We start from the raw sequence: 19,452 nt of genomic DNA, 5'->3' as shown, positions 1-19,452 counted from the left end.
ACAACAAAAATGACACACAGGAAGGTTGGTACCACCAGGGCTGTGGAGAAAGTTGGGACAAAGGTTACATTTCTCTGTTACCTTCCCATCCTAAGTCCTTTCCTTTTAATCTTTTCTCCTTTTTCATTATTATGAAAATGATGCCCTCTAGCTGTGGAAAAGCTGTGCCCACTCTGGAAATGCCCATGTTTCAGAATTCTCTCGTGGCTGCTGCCCTCTCATATAATCAAAACTCTATCCTTTCAAAATTTATTCCAGCTAAGAAGAAAGAAGTTTGCTTTAGTTTGTTCATACTAAGATCATTCATTTATTAAGCACCAGACTCTGTGCTAAAGGTCAAGGATACAAAATGGAGCAAAAGACAGTCCCTGTGCTCAGGGAGTTTGCAAAGTAATTTGGGAAATAACATGTAAATTAATGCATACAAAGCAGGTTATATATAACTTAGATGAGTGGGAAATAAAGAAAAGAGGGAAGGCACTGGAATTGAGATCGATTCTGGAAGGCTTCCTGTAAAAAAGATGGGATTTAGTCCCCTCTCTGAGCTTCAGTTTCCGTAAGAAGTGGGGGAGGAAGATGGTTGGACTAAATAATCCCTAGACCCTGTGCCAGGCACTTAACCATCATGACCTCATTTGATCCTCCCAGCAACCCTCCAAGGAAGGTGCTTCCTAAATCCTGGGATGTGCAGGCATTTTTGTACTGCCAAACTTAGTTCTTGCTTCACTTACTCATTCCTTGTTCCTTAAAGGAAGCCAGTAGGTTTAACCTTGCGATTATTTCATTTTAGAAGAGGATCTTAAATAAATATGTAAATGAGGGATATTTTTTTGTTTCCTCCTCTGCCACCCGTAGTTCTGAATGATACCTTTTCTTAATTTGTGTTGTGGTTGTGGTATAGTGAATGGTGTATAGGCATTTATTAAACACCTACTATAAGAATGTACCAAGTGCTCTGCTCGATGCCAGGGGGAAAGAGTGAATAGTGCCGACCTTCTAGGAGCTTATATTCTGCTTTAGGGGAGACAGTCACAAGTTTAGAATATTTGCCCCTCCAGAGTACACATTGATTGGGAAGGCATTAAAAGAGCAGGGAACAGCAAAGTCCCCTTGAAGGCATTGTCACTGAATTGGAATTTGGAGTGGACCTAGAAATTCTAACACCTGTGGGTAACAGTATTTCCAGGTATGAGGGCCACAATCTGTGCTGAAGCATGGAGGCAGGGCATCCAGTGTCATCCAAGGATTAATGAATAAGCAGACCCATTTGACAGGACTGTAGACTGTGAATAGAAGCCATGTATAATCAGCATAGAAGGATAGACTGAAGCTTTAAATGTCAGGCAGTTCTATGTATTTTAACTAAAGACAACAAGGGAACCACTGAGACTTTTGTCTATAAGTTTAACCCACTTTTTGATCTCATTGTTTTTTTTCTTTTTCGTTTATCCTGGACTTCAGATGCTGTATATATTTAACCGTCTCGTCTCTTGTAGATTAGGCTGTCCTGGGTTTACAGTACCTGAGTACAAACCTACACCAGTTGAAGGAGGTGCTTCAAAGTCCCTGTTCTTTCCAGATGAGGCAATAAACAAACATCCCAGATTCGGGTCTGTATATCTTAGTGTTTACATATAACTTGATAATCTGGTACATCTGTGATCCCTCTTATCCATTCGAACCTTATTCTCTGTGTCCACCTTGTCCCAACACTCCCCCTCTTTGGGCTGGCTTTCCAGGTGTCTTCTAAATTAACATTATGGTAGAAACAGGGTGGCTTACATCTGTCAACCTGCCCTCTTACTCATTCTTACTATGTGACCAGTCTACCTCCTTTGAGGATATATTTTGTATCACTCTTGTAAAATTCATTATTGATAATATAGTTTATTTAATGTTCATCATCCTCCCATTGCCTTTAAGTGACTTGTAATCTTGATTCTATGATGATTGGAATTCTTATATAATCTTTAAAATTTCTATGTATTTCTGGGTAATTTCCTCACCTAGTCATAATAATAGCTTGCATTTATATAGTGCTTTAAAGTTTACAGAGTACTTTACAGAGATTATTTCATTTGGTCCACAAAACAACTGTGTGAGGTAGGTACTATTATCATCCCCATTTTTAACTTGAGGAAACTGAGACTGGGTCACATCTGACCTTTGCCCAAGGTCACATAGCTAGTAAGTATCTGAGGCAGGATTTGAACTCAAGTGTTCCTGACTTGAAGCCCCAGAGCTGTATGCACTGTACTAACTGCCTTCTGTGAGCTTTAAAATTTTTATTTATCTCAGGGAATGGGAGGAGTGTTTCATGTGATCATGGATTTAGAGCTGTAAAGGACCATCAGATCCATCCACCTCATTTCACAGAGGAGGAAACTGAGGCCCAAGAGAGGTTAAATGATTTGTCCAGGATGTATTAGTTGAGTTTTCCTGACTCCCAATGCCAGGCCTCTCTAGTCACTGCCATCTAGCAGCCTTACCTCTTCTGAAAAGTCAGCACCCAGAATTTGAAATCATTTACCAAATTACGACCCCTCTCTAATTTTCTAGTTTCTTGTTGAGCTACATGTAGGATAGTGAAAAAGAATATTGGATGTAGAATCAGAAGACTTGGCTTCTAATCCTTGCCCTGTTACTACTGTAGGAGTTAGGATGTGACTTCCCCTCTCTGTACTTTGGGTTCCTCATCTGTAAGAAGTGGGGGTGGGGGAGGTGGGCCAAATAAGCACTTACTATGTGTTAAAGCACTGTAGAATTAAATTATCTCATTTGATCCAACGGCCCTTCGAGGTAGATGCCTTGAAGTCCTAGCATCTGTAGGTATCTTTTGTACTGCCAAACTTACTTAGCTCTTGCCTTAAATTACTATTCCTTATTTTTCCCCCTTTTACATTTTATTCAAAGCATCCTAACTACATAGAATGATGTCCTAGTTGGGTACAGTCTTGGAAGCCACGGAGGAGAAGCTTAACAGGAAGGAGAGTAGTCAGCAGTCTGTGCTATAGAAAGGGCAAGGAGGAGCATAAGGCTTGAAAAGGCTATTGGGTCAGGGGATTCGCTCTTTTGAAAGAGCAGGAGTGGATGAGGAAGAAGGTTTAAAAGAACTGGCAAAGATGGGAAAGAGGATAGTGGTGTGAGCGAGGTAGCTTGAAGGATGTATCAAGAGTTGGAGAAAAGTGGCTTTGTTGACTCTGTGCGGGGTGTTGTCCTTTTAGGAAAGTGTCCGAGCTAAAGGTGAAGAGTCAGTGGAAAGAGACACCTAAGTAGAAAAAGGGCAATGAGGGCAGAATAATTGCTCAAATAAGGCTTCAGATAATAGAGAAAACCAGGATAATTTAAGAGATGATGTTGTTAAGACTCCTACCCTGAAAAAAGTGCCTTCTCTTTTGCCCAGCTCAGACAGGAGAGAGCAGTGAATGAGTGAAGGTTCGGGGCTATATTACAGTAGAGAAGTGGACATGAGAGTGACTAGAAATGAGGAAGGTAGAGGAGGGGTTGAGAACTTGAGGATATTGAGAAAAATATGAGACTAGTAATAATAATAACTCAAACTTACATAGAGCTTTAAGATTTGCAAAATATTTTACATAGAGTGTCTCTTATTTGATCCTATGAAGTAGGTGCTTATTTTACAAATGAGAAAACTGAGGACAAAACAAGTTAGGGACTTTCTCGGGGTCCTACAGATAAGGTTTTGAGCCAGAATTTGAACTCTGGTCTTCCTGACTCCAGAGCTCCATCCACTGGGCATTACAAACTTATAAACAATTATCATTAACCTAGAAGAAGTTTGATTTCACTAATTTGCTTCCCTAGTCTGAGATCTAACTGTCTGCAGTAGTGCTCAGTAAATAGCACTGGATTGGAGAAAGTGTCTACCATATCAACCCATCTACATTAGGGATACCCTTGAATCTGAGAGGGGCGTGGTAACCCTGGAGTCTTTCCCATTGTCCCAGGCAGAAGTACTCAGATACTCTTTAAAGGCTTTCTGCTTGATTGGTTTTTATCGTGTCCTTTTATATTTCCCAGCCATGATGTTAAGCCTCAATGAAAGGGACCTGTCTCTGATTTTATTTCCTTGATGTGTAACCAGATTCCAGATCTAGGGCAACATGTACAATAGAGTAAATTGGAGTTGTCGGTGTCAAAAAACTTTGTGGGAGGAGATACATTATTTCCTCTCCAGGAACCTGAACTTTTCCATCAGCAGTTTCTTTTTGTTTGTTGATTCTGTGACTAAGTCTATAACAATTTGGTTAGAGAACTCTATGTAAGAGATAGAAACAGAACTGCAGAATTTCAGTATTGCTATTGAAAAAAATAGGAAAGAGAACTAACAATATCAGGTCTGTGCTTAGGATTCCTAATGCCTTCCTCATCTTCTCTGGAATTCCTATCCTTCAGGAAGTGCTTGGAACACCAGGGTGTTCATCCTTGACTAAAATGAGAGCAGAGAAGACACCTGAGTCAGTCAACAATATCTCAGTAGGATAAAGGAGCCCATGTTGACAGAGGTGCTTTGAACCATTGTCTTCCTCATGAGAAGACAGGGAAACTATAGAAGACTCTCTCATTTAAGCATCTTTGATACACCATTTGCTCTCAGCCAGGTTCTTTTCTGTGGTAAACAGAATCTGTGATGGAGAGGATCTCAAATCTGATCTGCTAAACCCATATCCGATTAGGAACCCTGGCAGGTGGACGTGTATCCTTTGCTTTAAAATGTCCAATGAAGGGAACCTACCTTTTGTCCAGTGAAGGGAACCACCTCTGGAGGGAGCTCTAGCCCCCTTTGGGACCTCTTTGATTATTAATGTTTTTCCTGACCTGAAGCCTAAGTTTGCTTCTCCACTATTTCTGCCCGTTGCTCCTGCTTATGCCAAACAGAACAAGCTAGCCCTTTAAATCCTTGAAGGTGGCCATTCTATCCTGAGCACCCTCTATTCAGTATAAACATCCTTGATTCTTTTCCTCTCAACATTCCCCAGCTTATCTTTTTGTTTCCTAAAACATGGCAGTAGTTCAACACTTCAGCTGTGTTGGAATACTGATTTAGTTAGATTGAAAGCTGCATTTATCCCTTTTTAAAACCCCATCATGACCACCTGTGAAACATATACTTCTTTCTCTTTGTTTTATTTAATATTTGTTTTTTTTGACTTACTCTTAGAAGATTGAAAATAAATTTTTATCCAACTATTTACTTAGCCCAGGCCACATGTGGCCTTCTAGGTCCTTAAGTCTGCTTAATAAAAAGATTTGTCCTGTAGAACTTGGACTCAATCAAAAGGCCACACCCAAGGACCTAGAAAGCCACATGTGGTCTCAAGGTTGCAGGTTCCTTCCCCCAACTTAGCCAAAAGCACAAATGAGTCAGAGAAAACAAATGAACTTGCTCTGTGTTCTGTAGGTCAGATTTTTAGATTTATTAGTGCAAGGGGACAAGTGTTACTGATGCACATTGCTTCTTGCAGAAATGTACCTATATAGTGCTTCATGACTAAAGCCTAGTCTATCTGAAGCATTCTTCCAAGATATTACTGCCTCTACATGGAGCTTAGGAGCTCAAAAATCTAACCTACCTCTCTACTTAATCTGACAGTACATTCACTGTTCTGTATACATGCTGGTGATGGGAGGAGATGCATTTTCTCTTCTGGCACAGTATAAAGACTGGAGGTTTTAAATTGTCCTCATGTTTTACCTTCATGGTGAATTTGCCCAATTAAGCATTTTTCTTTCCATTTTAGTACCTTAACAAGGAATATCCGACATAGGAGAGGAGAAAAAGTTGTTATCAATGTACCAAGTAAGTGATAAGGGTGTGTATGTCTGTCTGTCTGTCTTTGTTGAGGAGGGCCAGGGAGAGATGGGAATGAACTAAGAGTTTTTTCAATAGGTTCACTTATTTTTTTTAACTCGATTCTCAATTGTCTTCCTTTTTAAATGCAGTCTTTAAGGACAAGAATACTCCATTTCCATTTATAGAAACGTTTCCTCAGGATGATGAAGCCACACAAGCAGCTCAACCAAATCATATTTATATGGATGCTATGGGATTTGGGATGGGCAATTGCTGCCTTCAGGTATAGTTTTAAAAGTATCTGAAATATAAATGCTTTACATATGCCTGTCTTAATCTATTCGTATTTACTGACTTTCTGTTTTCTTACTAAATGCTTTTAATCTTGTTTTCTTCTAAAAGCTAAATTTTTGTCTGTAGATTAATCTGAAAAACTAGTGTGCCTTTCCATAAAGAAATTTCAATGTGTTTTTGTCATTAAAAGTAATTTTTTGATGCCTGAAATTTGTATCGAAACTGAAGCCAGCCATAGACTTAACTAGTGAATTTTTTTTTTTAAAGCAATCGGGGTTAATAACTTGCTCTAGGTTACATGGCCAGTTATTTTTGTGTGGGTGCTGAGTATCTGAGGCCGGAACCGATCCCAGGTCTCCTGACGCTGGGGCCGACGCTCTTACTGCGCCACCTGGCCGCCCCTTAACTAGTGAATTCTTAACCAAAATAACAAATAATCTACAACTTTCTTGTCTTTGCTATAAAAAGCTCTAATTTCTTTTTCCTTTCTTGGACTCCCAAATTTTGTATTTTGTTGTTATAGAGATAGAAATTAGTTTCCCACAGTGAAAAGAACTTTGGATTTGGAATTGGGGGTGTTGAGTTCAAATTCTGATTTTGCCACTTATTACCTGTATGACCTTGGTCAGGTCTCATAATTTCTGAGGGTCTCTGTTTCTTCATTTGTAAAATGAGAGAATTGAACCAAAAAAGCTCTAAACTACCTTCTGGCCCTAAATTTATGATCCTGAAGTCAGGCTCAACCCTCAGTAGTCTTATAGTTACAAATATATTTTATAGTCCATTCTTTGTCCATGCATTCATCAGAGCCATGTAGCTGCCTTGCTCAACTGAATACCACTTTATGATGTGTATTTTCCTTCTAGTGGAAAATAATATCCTGAAAACTTATTTTGAAAATGACATTTTTACCCTCTATGGATTGGATCTCCTATCGGCCTAGGCTATAAGTGCAGCAGTCACTCAGAGGCTCTATCCTACTATTGACTGACCAGGAAACTTTGACCTGCTCTGTTTCTGACCCAAGTCAGTTCATCCCCTCCTTAGGGAGCCCAGGGGGTCCCCACCCCTTGCTCCGAGAGACTCACCATATTGAAGCTGGAATTGGTGGCAACTAATCGACATCAGCCCTACTGCTCGGAACTCCTGAGCTTAATCAGTCCAGCTGCCTTAGGCAACCTGGCAGCAAGAGCTGCAGGTGTTGAGTCACCACCCCAGACTTGAAAATGAATTCTTACCAGAAACTCCAGCAATGGGCTGCTCCCATACTGTTTCAAGGCAGGAAGGACTTTCTGAGACAAGGGGAAAAAGATTCTATATGGTTTGTGCCTAGAGATTGTGACCGATAGAAATGTTAAGTTTTAAACCTCACAATTTTATAGACTAATACTATTAGGCAGGTTTGTAAACATGTACTAAAACCTTTGTAGCATTCCACCCACCCCCTGCCCCTCTTTATACTCTGAGATACAGCATGAATTATTTCTGGACCTGAAGGGACCCAACTATCTGGCTCATTAATGATCATGCCTATGAACTTGATCTAGTAGAGTAGTTCTACTTAAGTCAGGAAGGTCTGGGTTGAAATCCTGCCTCTGGCATACCAGCTGTATGGGCAAGTCATTTAAGCTCACCAGGCCTCAGTTTCCCTAGCTGTAAAATGATGGCTATGGACTTGATGTCCTCTGAGGTCCCTTCCAGATCTGAATCTATGATGCTTTCTTAGCAGGAAGCACCATAATATTTAGTTCAAAGAACCCTGAAGACCTGAGTTCTAGACCTAGATCTGCTGTTGATTTGTGTGACTTTGGGCAAGTCACTTAAACTCTCTGGGCTTCAGTTTCCTCATCTGTAAAACTGAACTAAATCTGAAGTCTCTTATAACTCTTTAAACTTGATGAGCGTAAGTGGTCTTCATTCTGTATTACCAGGAATACTTGTTCAAACCCTTGATGGTCTGAACCATATCCAGAAAATTAATGTGAAAGTACATGTTGCCCAAGTTGCATTTTTTTTTCTTTTGGCCAAATATTGGAGGTTGAATGGAATTGGTCAGGTGATTAAGAAATCATCCCTCAATCTGTTTTTGTCCTGTCCTAGTCATTTTAGCTGGGTAGAAATGTATGTTTGGAAACATAGTGATACTGCCTCTTCACCCCCCCCCCTTTCCCCCCCCCCCCCCCCCCCCCCCCCCCGATAAAAAAAAGGCTATTACAGTCCTTCTAATCACATACTACCAGTTTCTCCCCTACCTAGAGCTGCTAAATAGCTTACTGACAATACATAAGCCTATACTTATGCCCTTGAATATGTGACTTGATTTTCTATTGAAAACAGTTCTCATTTACTAAATGTATAAACATTTGTTTTCACTATCAGGATTTTTCCCTGTGCCTAGGATTTTTCCTTTTAAAGAGATTGATTGGGAATGGAGAAATAGTTTGAGAATCATACTGGACTTATTGATTGTTCTGGATGAATTATTTGTGAGGCTTTCCAAACACAAAACAGTGTTGAGTAAATTACCATATAAGTAAGTACTCACTTCAGAAAATAGGACCTTTTTAGGACAAGAGAACTGGAATTCAATTGCATATCTAAATTTTTGTATCTTGGTTCTAAATTCCAGTTCCAGTTAAGCCCTTGAGCTTATTGGTTTTAAAATTAATTCCATGATATTGACAAAGATCTCATTGCTGTTTCTCTGTTTACCATTAACTATTCTAAGGCCTTTGGCCAGTGGCAACAGTTTGGCCCTCCAATGGGGAGAATAGAAGTCCAAAGAAAATGGAGATAAGCTTGCCCCTAATTATAATGAAGAAACATTTTGCTACTTACAGGGGGACAATTTTTCCATTCAGCTTAAACTTTAACATGGGCTTACAACTAATTGTTTCTCTCATCCCTCTCACTATTCACATGAAAAAATATTTGTTAGCATAGTTAATGTGTAGACTGTATGAAAGAAGAAAATAAAAACAGAAACCTGTAGTCACATCTCAGAAGTGAAATATTTTCCATTTCTTAGTAAAACTTAAGGGGAGTTGATTTAGCACAGGGATGTTTAACCTTTTTGTGTCATAGACCTCTTTTGACAGTCATTAGTGAAGCCTATAGACCCTTTTTTGGAATAATGTTTTTAAATCATAAAATATGTAGGATTACAAAGGGAACCAATTACAGAGTCTCTCATAAGGCAAGTTTTAATAGCTAAAAACAACTGAGGGTTTTTTTAAATCATCTTGTATATTGAAATAGTTCATCAAAATATTTAAAAAAGGAAAAAGTTCACAGATCCCCAGGTTAAGAACCCATCCTGATTGAATGTATCACTGGAACTTGGCACAGAATTGGTGGACGCTTAATGCATCTTGAATTGAATTACCCAAAAGATAACCTTGATCACATTGCAATTCTTGACTAATTCTGAACCTTTGAAGAAAAATCATTTGCCACATATTACTATTGAGCAGTGCATTGCTGAGTTATGGAAAGGCGTTTTAACAATAATTTTCTTTCTAGGAAAGCAGCCAGATTCCTAAAATGTTATATAAATTTTCAGGTTTTTTAAAAAATTAAGTTTTGGAGCAAAAACCCAAAGCTCCTGACTTTTATTTCCTCTTGCCTTTGGTTCCTCCATCTTTCCCATCTCTCTTTCTTGGTGACCGTGTTCATCTTCTTGCCTATTTGCTGTCCTTTTGAAAGTATCAGCAATGTCCAAAGCTGTTCTGACCTCTTTAAGGTGCAGAAACTTTTTTTTTCTTCCCCCACCAATGACATGGTCGGCAGTGATGCTTCAGCATGTCCTGGATTGGTGATCTCTACACCAGCACTGGAGTAAGGAGTTCCACTTATTATTGGGTAGAGGAAAGGTAAATATGCCACTTTTCAGTGTTGACTTGCCCTCAACTTATTTTGCATAATGAACACTCTTAAGAATTCAAAATGCCAAATAAAACCAAGCTGCTTATATTCATAAGCCTTCTCCAATGTTGGTAGATAGCATGTACATGAGTATCCATCTGTAATAGTTGTCTAGCATATGCAGGCTTATCTAAGAATACATTTTTTTTAAGCCATAAAATGATTTGGTTAATGAAATACATGTAGGGAAATACTGACTATAGAAACTACTTTTATTGTACCAGAGATCATCTTTTGCTCTTACCTTTTTGAAGAATTTTGTGTTATTTCTAAGGAGTTACTCTTGAGTTAATATCTACTTTTCCTTTAGTTTTATTACCCCTCTTAGATACCCATCCTTAATTTTTATTCCTTACTTTTTGGGGGATCCATGTGCTTTATTTTTCCCCTTTCACATTATTACCTTTTAAATTCAGCTTTAAAAGTATTTTATATCATACTTTAAAAAAAAAAACTGTTATTAACTATCTATAAGTCTTTGGTGTATGTAATTAAGAGCTGGAGTTTTGCTTTCTAGGACTTGTTCACTTCTCCAAATATACATGCCACCTGTGTATGTATGTGTAAATTTTATTTGTGTTCATTTTGTCATTCAACTTTTGTTATATAAACTGGAAGTGGTAGGGCTGAGGATCAGTAGAAGATTTGCAAGTGTGTGAGACCTAGTGTCTTTTTCATTTTGTTTTCTCTTGAGGTCATTATTATAACCATCCAGATAAATTCTTAAAATTGTCTTTTAACCTCTGGAGACAGAAATGTAGTAAGGGAGGAAAAGATTTATGTGCATGCTCTGTAGGTCCCTTATAAAAACAAATCTTAGAAGGGGGGAGGCAGGAAAATCCTTGTATTATTCTAAGTAAAAAGTTAAATATATTTAGCTTAACTGGAGGGGTCATGCTGAAAGTGAGAGAAGTATATGAGTTGGGTAGAAGAGCAAAGTAGGTAGTACTATATGAAATCTTATGAAAAAAAGCCAACAAATAATATTGACAACCCAAAATAGGAGAATTAGTGACCTAATTACTTGCTAATTGCAAAGAAAGAAGAATAGAATTTTCACCATCATTATATACACCCATAGGACTCAACAGTTGTCAGGTCTGTTACAGACCTGATAGTAAATGAAGGTTTGGGGAATTTGGGACACTATATGTAACTGGGGGGGAGGGAGAAATATGGGGGAGAAGGAATGTTAGGTCATAATGATTTAAGTTTCCTTGCTGCCCCAATTCCTTGGTAAATTGTTGAGTTCTACCTATCTAAGAAAGAACCTGTGTTCTCTTTCCTTCTCCTCCCTACTGTCATTAAAAAAAAAAAATAACACCAACTATTGGTATGATTTTTGTGGTGGGGTGAGTTGGCAGTGTTGGGGGGATAAGAAGGACAGCTAGAACAGCAATAAAATTTAGGTGGTGCTGAAGAATAAAATATATTTAGTGGGCAGACATTGGATTGAAATATTAAATTTGAATGAATTTATTTGAATTAAGTTAGATTGAAATATTAAAATTAGATAAAGTAGATGGCTAATAAACCAAATTTTAATACTGTAAAAACTTAGCTCAGTTTTTAAAAGTCAAAACTTTTAAGCAGTCCAACCTAATTAAAACTACAATCCAAGTAATTCTTGATATTTAAAGTTTAAGAAGGATGTCATTAGAATAGTAAAACTGTTCTGTCCTTATTTTAAATAATCACCATTCCTGTTAGAAAAGAATGCACCGAGCAAGGTGGTTTGCTGCCTCTCAGTTCCCTATCCCACCACATTCACCCCCACCTTATGGTTCTATAAGCTCTGTTTCTTGAATAGAGACATTTATTAGGTTCAAGTTAAGGCTCAGGCCAGTTAACACAGAAAAGGATTCTGGAACCAGTCACACAATACATTCATTATCACTGTAGTTAACATTCTGGTAAATGCGTTCTTTTAGAAAAAAGGTATGTTGGATGTGGATAGCTCAAGACAAACTTATCACCACATCTGGAGGAAGGAAAAATCAATTATTCAGATTTCCTATAGACAGTGGACCCAAAGCATAAATTTTGCAATCAGTAGTCTTTTTCTGCACCTTAGGGAGGTCATTTTGATGACATCTTATACTTAATCTTGTCCTTTTCTTGTATCTTCTCTTTGCTCTGAGGCAGTGATATCATCTCCCCCAAAACAGGTCTTTATTTCCCTATTAGACATCAAGAGATGCTAACCCAAGTGGAACGTTGTGTGGCCTTTGCACTGAATTTAGAAATTCATGCTAAATCCTGACTGTCACTACAACTGGACTTTGGTAAATTTGTTTACTAAGGAAAATTTCTCTTTGGTACCCAGGCTTCCTTTTTTTTATACCCTTTCTCCCCATTCATTGGTCCTTTTTCTTATACTCCAAATAACCTAGTATTTTGTCCCTAAACCTACTCTCATAAACAGATCCAGTAAATTCCATTTTAATTATGGTATACATGGCTTGGAAAGCCTGGTATGAAACCCATTCCAGGGGATTTGCATTTCAACATTCTGATACAGCCTAAAGCTCGAGATAGAAATTATAGAATTTCAAGCATCATCAACCTTGGTGTTGGCAGTCTTTTTAATTTTTTAAATTGGACCAAGCCAATCCCAGCTGCTACTAAAAATAGTAAAGTTGAGTGAACCATTCACTCTGATTCTTATCATCAGTTAGGCTTGTTTAACTCTTAGGCATTACAAATAAACTAACCAGTTTATTCTATTTTCAAAAGATAACTTGTAGTAATCTTAGTATTGAAAAGAAACTATCTTTAAAAGTAAAATATTAAAATCCACTTCAAATTGTAAGCAATAGAAAGAAATCAGATCATATTTTGAATTCCCTTCTCATTTTAATATGGCTGTAAGGGTTTAAGTTAAATTCTGATTTTAAATATGAAAAGCAGGTATAAAGAGATATTGTGGGAGATGAGATGGGAGTTTGTAGCAACAAAGTAGGGTTTTCCCCCATGTATAACTTTGGAATTGTGTTCCTAACTTCCTTCTCCCTCTCTCCCTTCTCTCTTGTGTGTATGTATAAAACATATGTATATGTATAAATCTTAAAATTTGTGTCTATGTATATGTCCCTTTTTTTCAACTAAGAATAATTATGGTTCTCAGAATGAAAATTGGAGAATCGAGTAGGAAGGAACTTCAGGGGCATTCAACCCATACCTAAAAGACCCATCCTTGATGAGTGATCCTATAACCTTTGCTTAAAGACCTTTAGTAAGGGGGACCCACTACCTCTTGGGTATAGTACTATCCCACTGTTGGCTAGCTCTAAGTATTAGGAAGTTGTTTTCCCAAACAGGGAAGCCCAGATTTACTTCTCTGAAGCTTCCTCCTATTGTTTCTAATTTTTCCTCTGAGTCAACCAGAACAAATATGTTCCCTCTTCTAAGTAATAGCGCTTTAAATTCTTTAAGATAACAGTTATTGCATCCACCCTAAGTCTTCTTAGACAAAATACCCAAGTCCTTCAGCCGATTCTCATATAAAATGGAAATAGAGGCCCTTTGCCAATCTGATTGCCTTGCTTTCGGATGCCTTTTGACTTATATTATTGTCTATTTTTAAATGTGGTACCCACACTGTATATAACATTCCAGATGTCACCAGATTTAGATAGAGGACAGCAAGACTTTCAGCTCCTTTGCCCTGGACCCTGTGCCTCACAATGGAGTCCAAGGTGCATTAGCTTTCTTGGCTGCCATTTTGCATTATTGACTCCTGTTGATTTTGTAGTCCACCAGACACCACCTCTTTCCTCCAGCCCCCTACCTCAACAAGCTATACTTTCCCTGTCTTGTACTTGTAAAGTTCACTTTTTGAGAGCCCCAATTTAAGACTTTTATTTATCTTTATTAATATTTATCTTAATTTGGGCTAAAAATCTAGCCTACCAACATTTTTAAAAATTTTATCCTGTCAGTCATCTTTGAATTTAGGTATCCCATCTTCTCCATTGCATTAGCTATCCCTCCCAGCTTTGTGTCAAATGGTATTTGATGAGCATGCCATCTATGCCTCTATCCAAGTTACCAAAAAAAGTTAAGCCACACAGGACCAAGAATAGATTCCTGATGCATCTACTCTTTGGAATCCAGTCACTAAACTGATGGACACCCTCCACCCTACCCCTCCTGTCTCCAGTTGCATTATCATCTAGTTTTCATCCCTCCATCTTTTCCACAGGAGTAGAGACTTTAAGAAGCTTTTGCTATAATATGGGGAAACTGTATTTTCTCAGATCTACCTATCTAGTGACCCTGTCAAAAAAAAAAAAAAGTCAGACTGGCATTAACTTGTTCTTGAAGACATCTGCACCCTTTGTGCCATGTTCCTTTCTAGATATTCACTCTCTTTGCTAGTAAGTTCTAGAATTTTCTGAGAACCAGTTAAGCTTCCTGGCTGCAGACTATTCCGTTTTCTTCCTTTTAAAATCATAGTAATAATAATCAGGATCTTTACCATTCTTCATACTAGTACCTCTCCCATTCTCAAAGACAACAAATGTTGGCTCAACATTTACATCTGCCAGTTCTTTCAGTGTACTGGAATTTAGTTCTTCGGGACCTGATGAGTTGAACTCCTCCTTTCAGAGGTCAGCTCTTTATTAGCTTTTACTATTCTGCCCCCTTGCTATTCAAAGTTCATTTTCCTTTGCAGAGAAAACAAGCAAAATAAGGGTGAGGTAGCTCAGGCTTCTCTGTAGTTCATCTGCCTCAAACAACAGTCCCATCTCTTCTTTGACCCTTCCCTTTTCCCCATTATCACTACTTTTTCTTAAAGAAAAACAATCCTTTTTGTTGTCCTTGGCTTTTTTTTTTTTTACCAGATTCAGATTGTTCTGAACTTTAACACTCTTGAAACTCATATAAAGCTATCTCGTGTTCATGTATTCATTCTCTTTTATTAAGGACTTTGCTTCCATCTTTTGACTTTTAAAAATCTCAGTAGTAAAGTATTCTGTGCATCTACCTCAGTCTCCTTAGACAACATTTCCTTTTCCTCTTAATGAGAATTGTTTTTCATTGTGTCCTTAGAATGTTATCCTGGAGTTTCCCAGCTCCCATGGGCTGACTTTCTTTGCAAAATCTTGATCTAGGGCTTAAATAGTCCTCATAGGAACTGAACCCTTTATAAATTTTTCTCCCTCCTGTCTAACTTCCCCAATCTAGGGTATGAGTCAGGCCATGCCCAGTTCTCCTTTCCTTCTCAATGACAAATTCTAAGACAGTTATTTCCCTCCAAGATTCCTGTCATTTCCTTCATACCAATCAAGTCTCCGTTCTTGGTAAGAGTTTTATCTGTTTGCCTGCCTATTTCAGGATGGTATTCTCCTTAAGGTAAATCAAGGAGTTATTTCCTATTCTAGTTTGGGAAAAAGTAAATGTTCCTGCAAATGTCTTCCTAATGATGACTGCTATGTCATATTTCTGTGTACCACACTTGCAATCTGAAGCCCAGGCTTCTCTTAGATCTCTCTTTTTTTTTTTTTGTCCAGGTGATTCAAAATATTCTGATGACAGTTACTCTTTGATTTCTGCCTTGGATCTTCACCCTGATCTGTTAGACCATGCTTTCCCTATGGTTCCTGGATTTCTTCACATGATTCTATTTAATATACAATGCCAATTTGTGCTGCCTTCCCCCATCTTTTCTTTATCTGATTCCTTTTAAATAGAGTGTATTCTTTCAGTGTTATATTCTCATCATAGGTCTCATCCCATCAAACCTCAGTGATACCAGTGAGATCAAATTTTCCTCCTTGCATGAGGGGAAAATCATTGTGGATTGTGGCATGTGTCAAATGATAAGGAGAAGGTTAAGAATTCAGATATTACAAGAATAATGACCCTGTAGAGTCAGTCTAGGAGAGCGGAAAGAAGTCAAAAGACCCGGGTTTTTGAATTCTTGCTATACCATCTGCTAGGATGAATTTAAGTGGGTTACAGAACCTCTCCTGGCCTCAGTTTCTTCATCTGTAAAATGGCAAGAACAATATATCATCTTCCTTATCGCAATGGAGTGGGGAGTTTAAATGGGGAGTAATATCAGCACCTACCTATCAGGGTTGGTGTGTAGATCAAATGAGATAATCATTGTAAAGTGTTTTGTACATGCTTGGCGCGTAGTAAGCACTATATAAATGCTCACTGTTATTGCTATTACCATCATCATTGTTAAAGTAGTTGTAAGACCAAATTAGAAAATAGATGTTATTGATAGGTACAGAACCTGTGATTTCATTGGGATAAGAGAACTCTCAGGTGAAGGAACTCTTTCCCTGGAGGCAGAATCCTTAGGTCTTCAATCCTTTTATTAAGGGGATTTGTTCTGTGAATTGGGATTCGGTCAAAGGGCTGCACTTGAGGACCTACAATGCCACATGTGGCCTTGAGGTTGCAGGTTTCCCACCCCTGACTTAGGGAGAGGCAGGCAGATAACAAATTTCAACTCCCTAAATCTTGAAGCTGTGACCTTGTGGTCATGGAATAGATTGTAGACTATCCCAACAGGATACAAAACAAGTTCAGTGAATCAGTTATTCCCTCTATGTGGATCAAAATAACCAATTTGACTTTGAGTGAATGAATTAATTTGGCATTGTCTACTGCCAAACAGCCAGTGATTTCTATTAAATTAGGGGTGGGGATTTGAGGTGAGAGTAGAACAAGGGGTGAGTGTATTTAAAAATGAAATTTAACTGTCTCAGGGCAGCTAGGTGGCTCAGGGAGTAGAGTGCCGGCCCTGGAGTCAGGAGGACCTGAATTCAAATCCACCCTCAGACACTTAACACAAAAACTAGCCATGTGACCTTGGGCAAGTCACTTAACCCCAATTGCCCTACCTTCCCCCCTCCAAAAAGCAAAACAAAAAGAAAGAAATTTAACTGTCTTTTATTTCACAGAACCTAATACTGTCTAAATATCTCCAAAACCCTTGTGGAACAGAACTTTTCACTGCCAGTTAACTGGGAAGAGGATCAGACTGTTGCTAGCAAATTTGTTGGAACAAGAGAATTTTCCTGTGCAACCTAACCTAATTGTATTTCTGAAAATTTCACAGACTCTTTATTCAGCTTAGGTGAAGTGACAGGTTGTTTATTAGGACATGGACGCATCTGGTTTTCTATCCAGTCTTCTAAGTTGGCTTTTAAAATCCTAATTGGTCTCTCTAATTTTTGCTTAGCCCTATGACATGACACTAGTCCCTTGCTGTTCCTTTAGTTTATTGCACTGCCTTTTTTGGTTTTGAAGATGTTAGTAATTTTCTGCTTTCCTAACAGGTGACATTCCAGGCTTGCAGTATATCTGAAGCCAGATACCTCTACGATCAACTGGCCACTATTTGTCCAATTGTCGTAAGTAAAAAGTAAATTTTCCTGAAATGCATTTCTTTGAGTGTACCGAACAGATTTTGCATGGACAAAATTACTGGCAGTGTGTTCTTTGTCTACTCATGGCTCCAGTCAAAACTGAACTTGCATAAATCCTGTGTAGATCTATATTTAGAGTTAATGGACTATGGATAAAAGAAATTAAAATGGATTGGTGACACTAAGACTTTTGTTGGTGATTGTTCCACCTGGCTTCCTAGTTTTAACTTAATTCCATTATGATGTTGTCTCGCTCACTTCAGTCCCATCAATTATAAGAAATATTTCCTTTATAGAAAATGAGTTCATTTGAATGAAGACAAAATTATAAGCTATGCCAGTCTTTCTTCTATTTCAATAATTTGAGGAACTTCAGGTCATTTGGCAGGGGTGGGGAGGGAGGTACGAAGGATGAGTTGAGAAGTCAGTTAATTTCAAGGGGGTGGGATAAGCACTAATCTTGTCTTTTATCCTTGTTGACAAAAAAGCAGATTGCATGAGGCTTCTTAGTGTGTAAGAAAAAACGTTATAAAATATTATCCGCAAAAGCTAATTTTTGTTTGTTTTTAGATGGCTTTGAGTGCTTCATCTCCTTTCTACCGAGGCTATGTGTCAGATATTGATTGTCGCTGGGGAGTAATATCTGCATCTGTAGATGATAGAACTCGGGAGGAGAGAGGATTGGAGGTGTGAATGCTTTTTTTTAATAGCCTATTTAAATTAAGCAGGTAAAATGGGGATATTGTTTCAAACAATATTCAAAACTTGTTTGAATTTTTCTATCTTGGGTGGCAATGACAAGTCTCATGTCTTTTTACAGGTTAGAACCGTCTATGCATCTTTGGGCTCCCCTATTTCATATTTGGCCCTAATGGGAGGGGAATGAAGGACTGTCGCTAGTGTCCAAAGTTGGAGCTTCCTTCCTTAGTGACAGCTACCAAAAATCACCCCAAATTGATTAAGTTCTGATGGAAAGGAGGGAGGGAGATGGTTTTGTAATCTTGATGACTTTATAAAACTTGCACTTGTCTTAGCTACCTACTTAAGATACTTACCAGTTTTTAACACATATTTATGCTCTGTATTCCACAAGTCAGTGGTCATGGCTTTTTTTTTTTTTAAGAACCAAATGTCTTTATGTTGACATACACTCAGTGCTCTTGTGTGATGCTATTTGCTTTAAGAAAAATGTAATTTTTTCCCAAGTCATCACCTTTATTATATTAAGTACATTTTTATTTTCTTAAATACAGCCAATTACACTAAAAGAAACTTGTTGTTTTTTTTTTATAATTTTGCTTTCTAAATTCTTTCCCACCCTCCCATGCCTCCCCATCCCTTGAGAAGGCATACTTTATGCTACATATCTTCACCATTATTATTGATGAATACTAACACATGATTGTGGACTTTATAGCATGTTTATTAGCCTATAACACCATATATTTAAATATCCAACAAACTAAGTAGTGCGTTATTCTTTGTTCCAGTGGAACTAAATTTTGAAAGTGTGTGGTTGTGGGCTTTTTTTGTTTTGAATTATGATTTGCATTGGAAGGTTGTTCTTGCCTACAGAGTAAGTTTTTTCCCTCCTGTTGTTTCATAAAAACCAAAGGGGCTTTGGAAGTTACTTTATGGTAAGCACTGCACTCAGATAATCCCAGAAAGCAATCATCTGCCATTATTTTTTTCTTTTAAATTTCTAGAAGATTTCATGACTTCCCTTAGAGATGTTTCTCAACATCAGTGTGCTTTTCATTTCTCTTAAGTTTTTTTAAATTTAATTTAAAATTTTTTTTTGTTACATTTTAAGTTTCAAACTCTCCCTCTCTCTCTTCTCCATCCTCCTCGCCTCATACTAGAGAAGGCCAACATTTGAAACAGACTAGATAGATAGATAAATATATATATGTATGTATGTGTGTATTGTTCAATGCATACAATGTAAAACCATACTAACTTCTATTTATCAGTTCTTCCTCTAGAGGTAGATAGCATCTTTCTTCATAGATCCTTTGTCACTGATTT

The 19,452-nt window shown here is 37.9% G+C and overlaps 1 protein-coding gene across 2 annotated transcripts in view; it reads left to right on the top strand.

Annotated features, from left to right (window-relative positions):
* Positions 1-19,452, top strand: part of GCLC (glutamate-cysteine ligase catalytic subunit) — a 76,798-nt gene that overhangs the window by 41,178 nt on the left and 16,168 nt on the right. For both annotated transcript variants that reach the window (XM_069070628.1, XM_069070627.1), the window contains exons 4-8: positions 1,497-1,610; positions 5,763-5,821; positions 5,965-6,098; positions 17,335-17,409; positions 17,995-18,111. In XM_069070628.1, the coding sequence (XP_068926729.1) occupies positions 1,497-1,610; positions 5,763-5,821; positions 5,965-6,098; positions 17,335-17,409; positions 17,995-18,111 (499 nt within the window). The remainder of the gene's footprint in view (positions 1-1,496; positions 1,611-5,762; positions 5,822-5,964; positions 6,099-17,334; positions 17,410-17,994; positions 18,112-19,452) is intronic.

The sequence above is a fragment of the Petaurus breviceps genome, unplaced genomic scaffold, assembly GCF_028583685.1.
Source record: "Petaurus breviceps papuanus isolate PSGF00001 unplaced genomic scaffold, PetGlider_PUasm1.0 90822, whole genome shotgun sequence".
NCBI classification, from domain to species: Eukaryota; Metazoa; Chordata; class Mammalia; order Diprotodontia; family Petauridae; genus Petaurus; species Petaurus breviceps.
The sequence above is the reverse complement of the archived record's forward strand: the minus strand, read 5'-3'. Positions and strand labels throughout refer to the sequence as shown.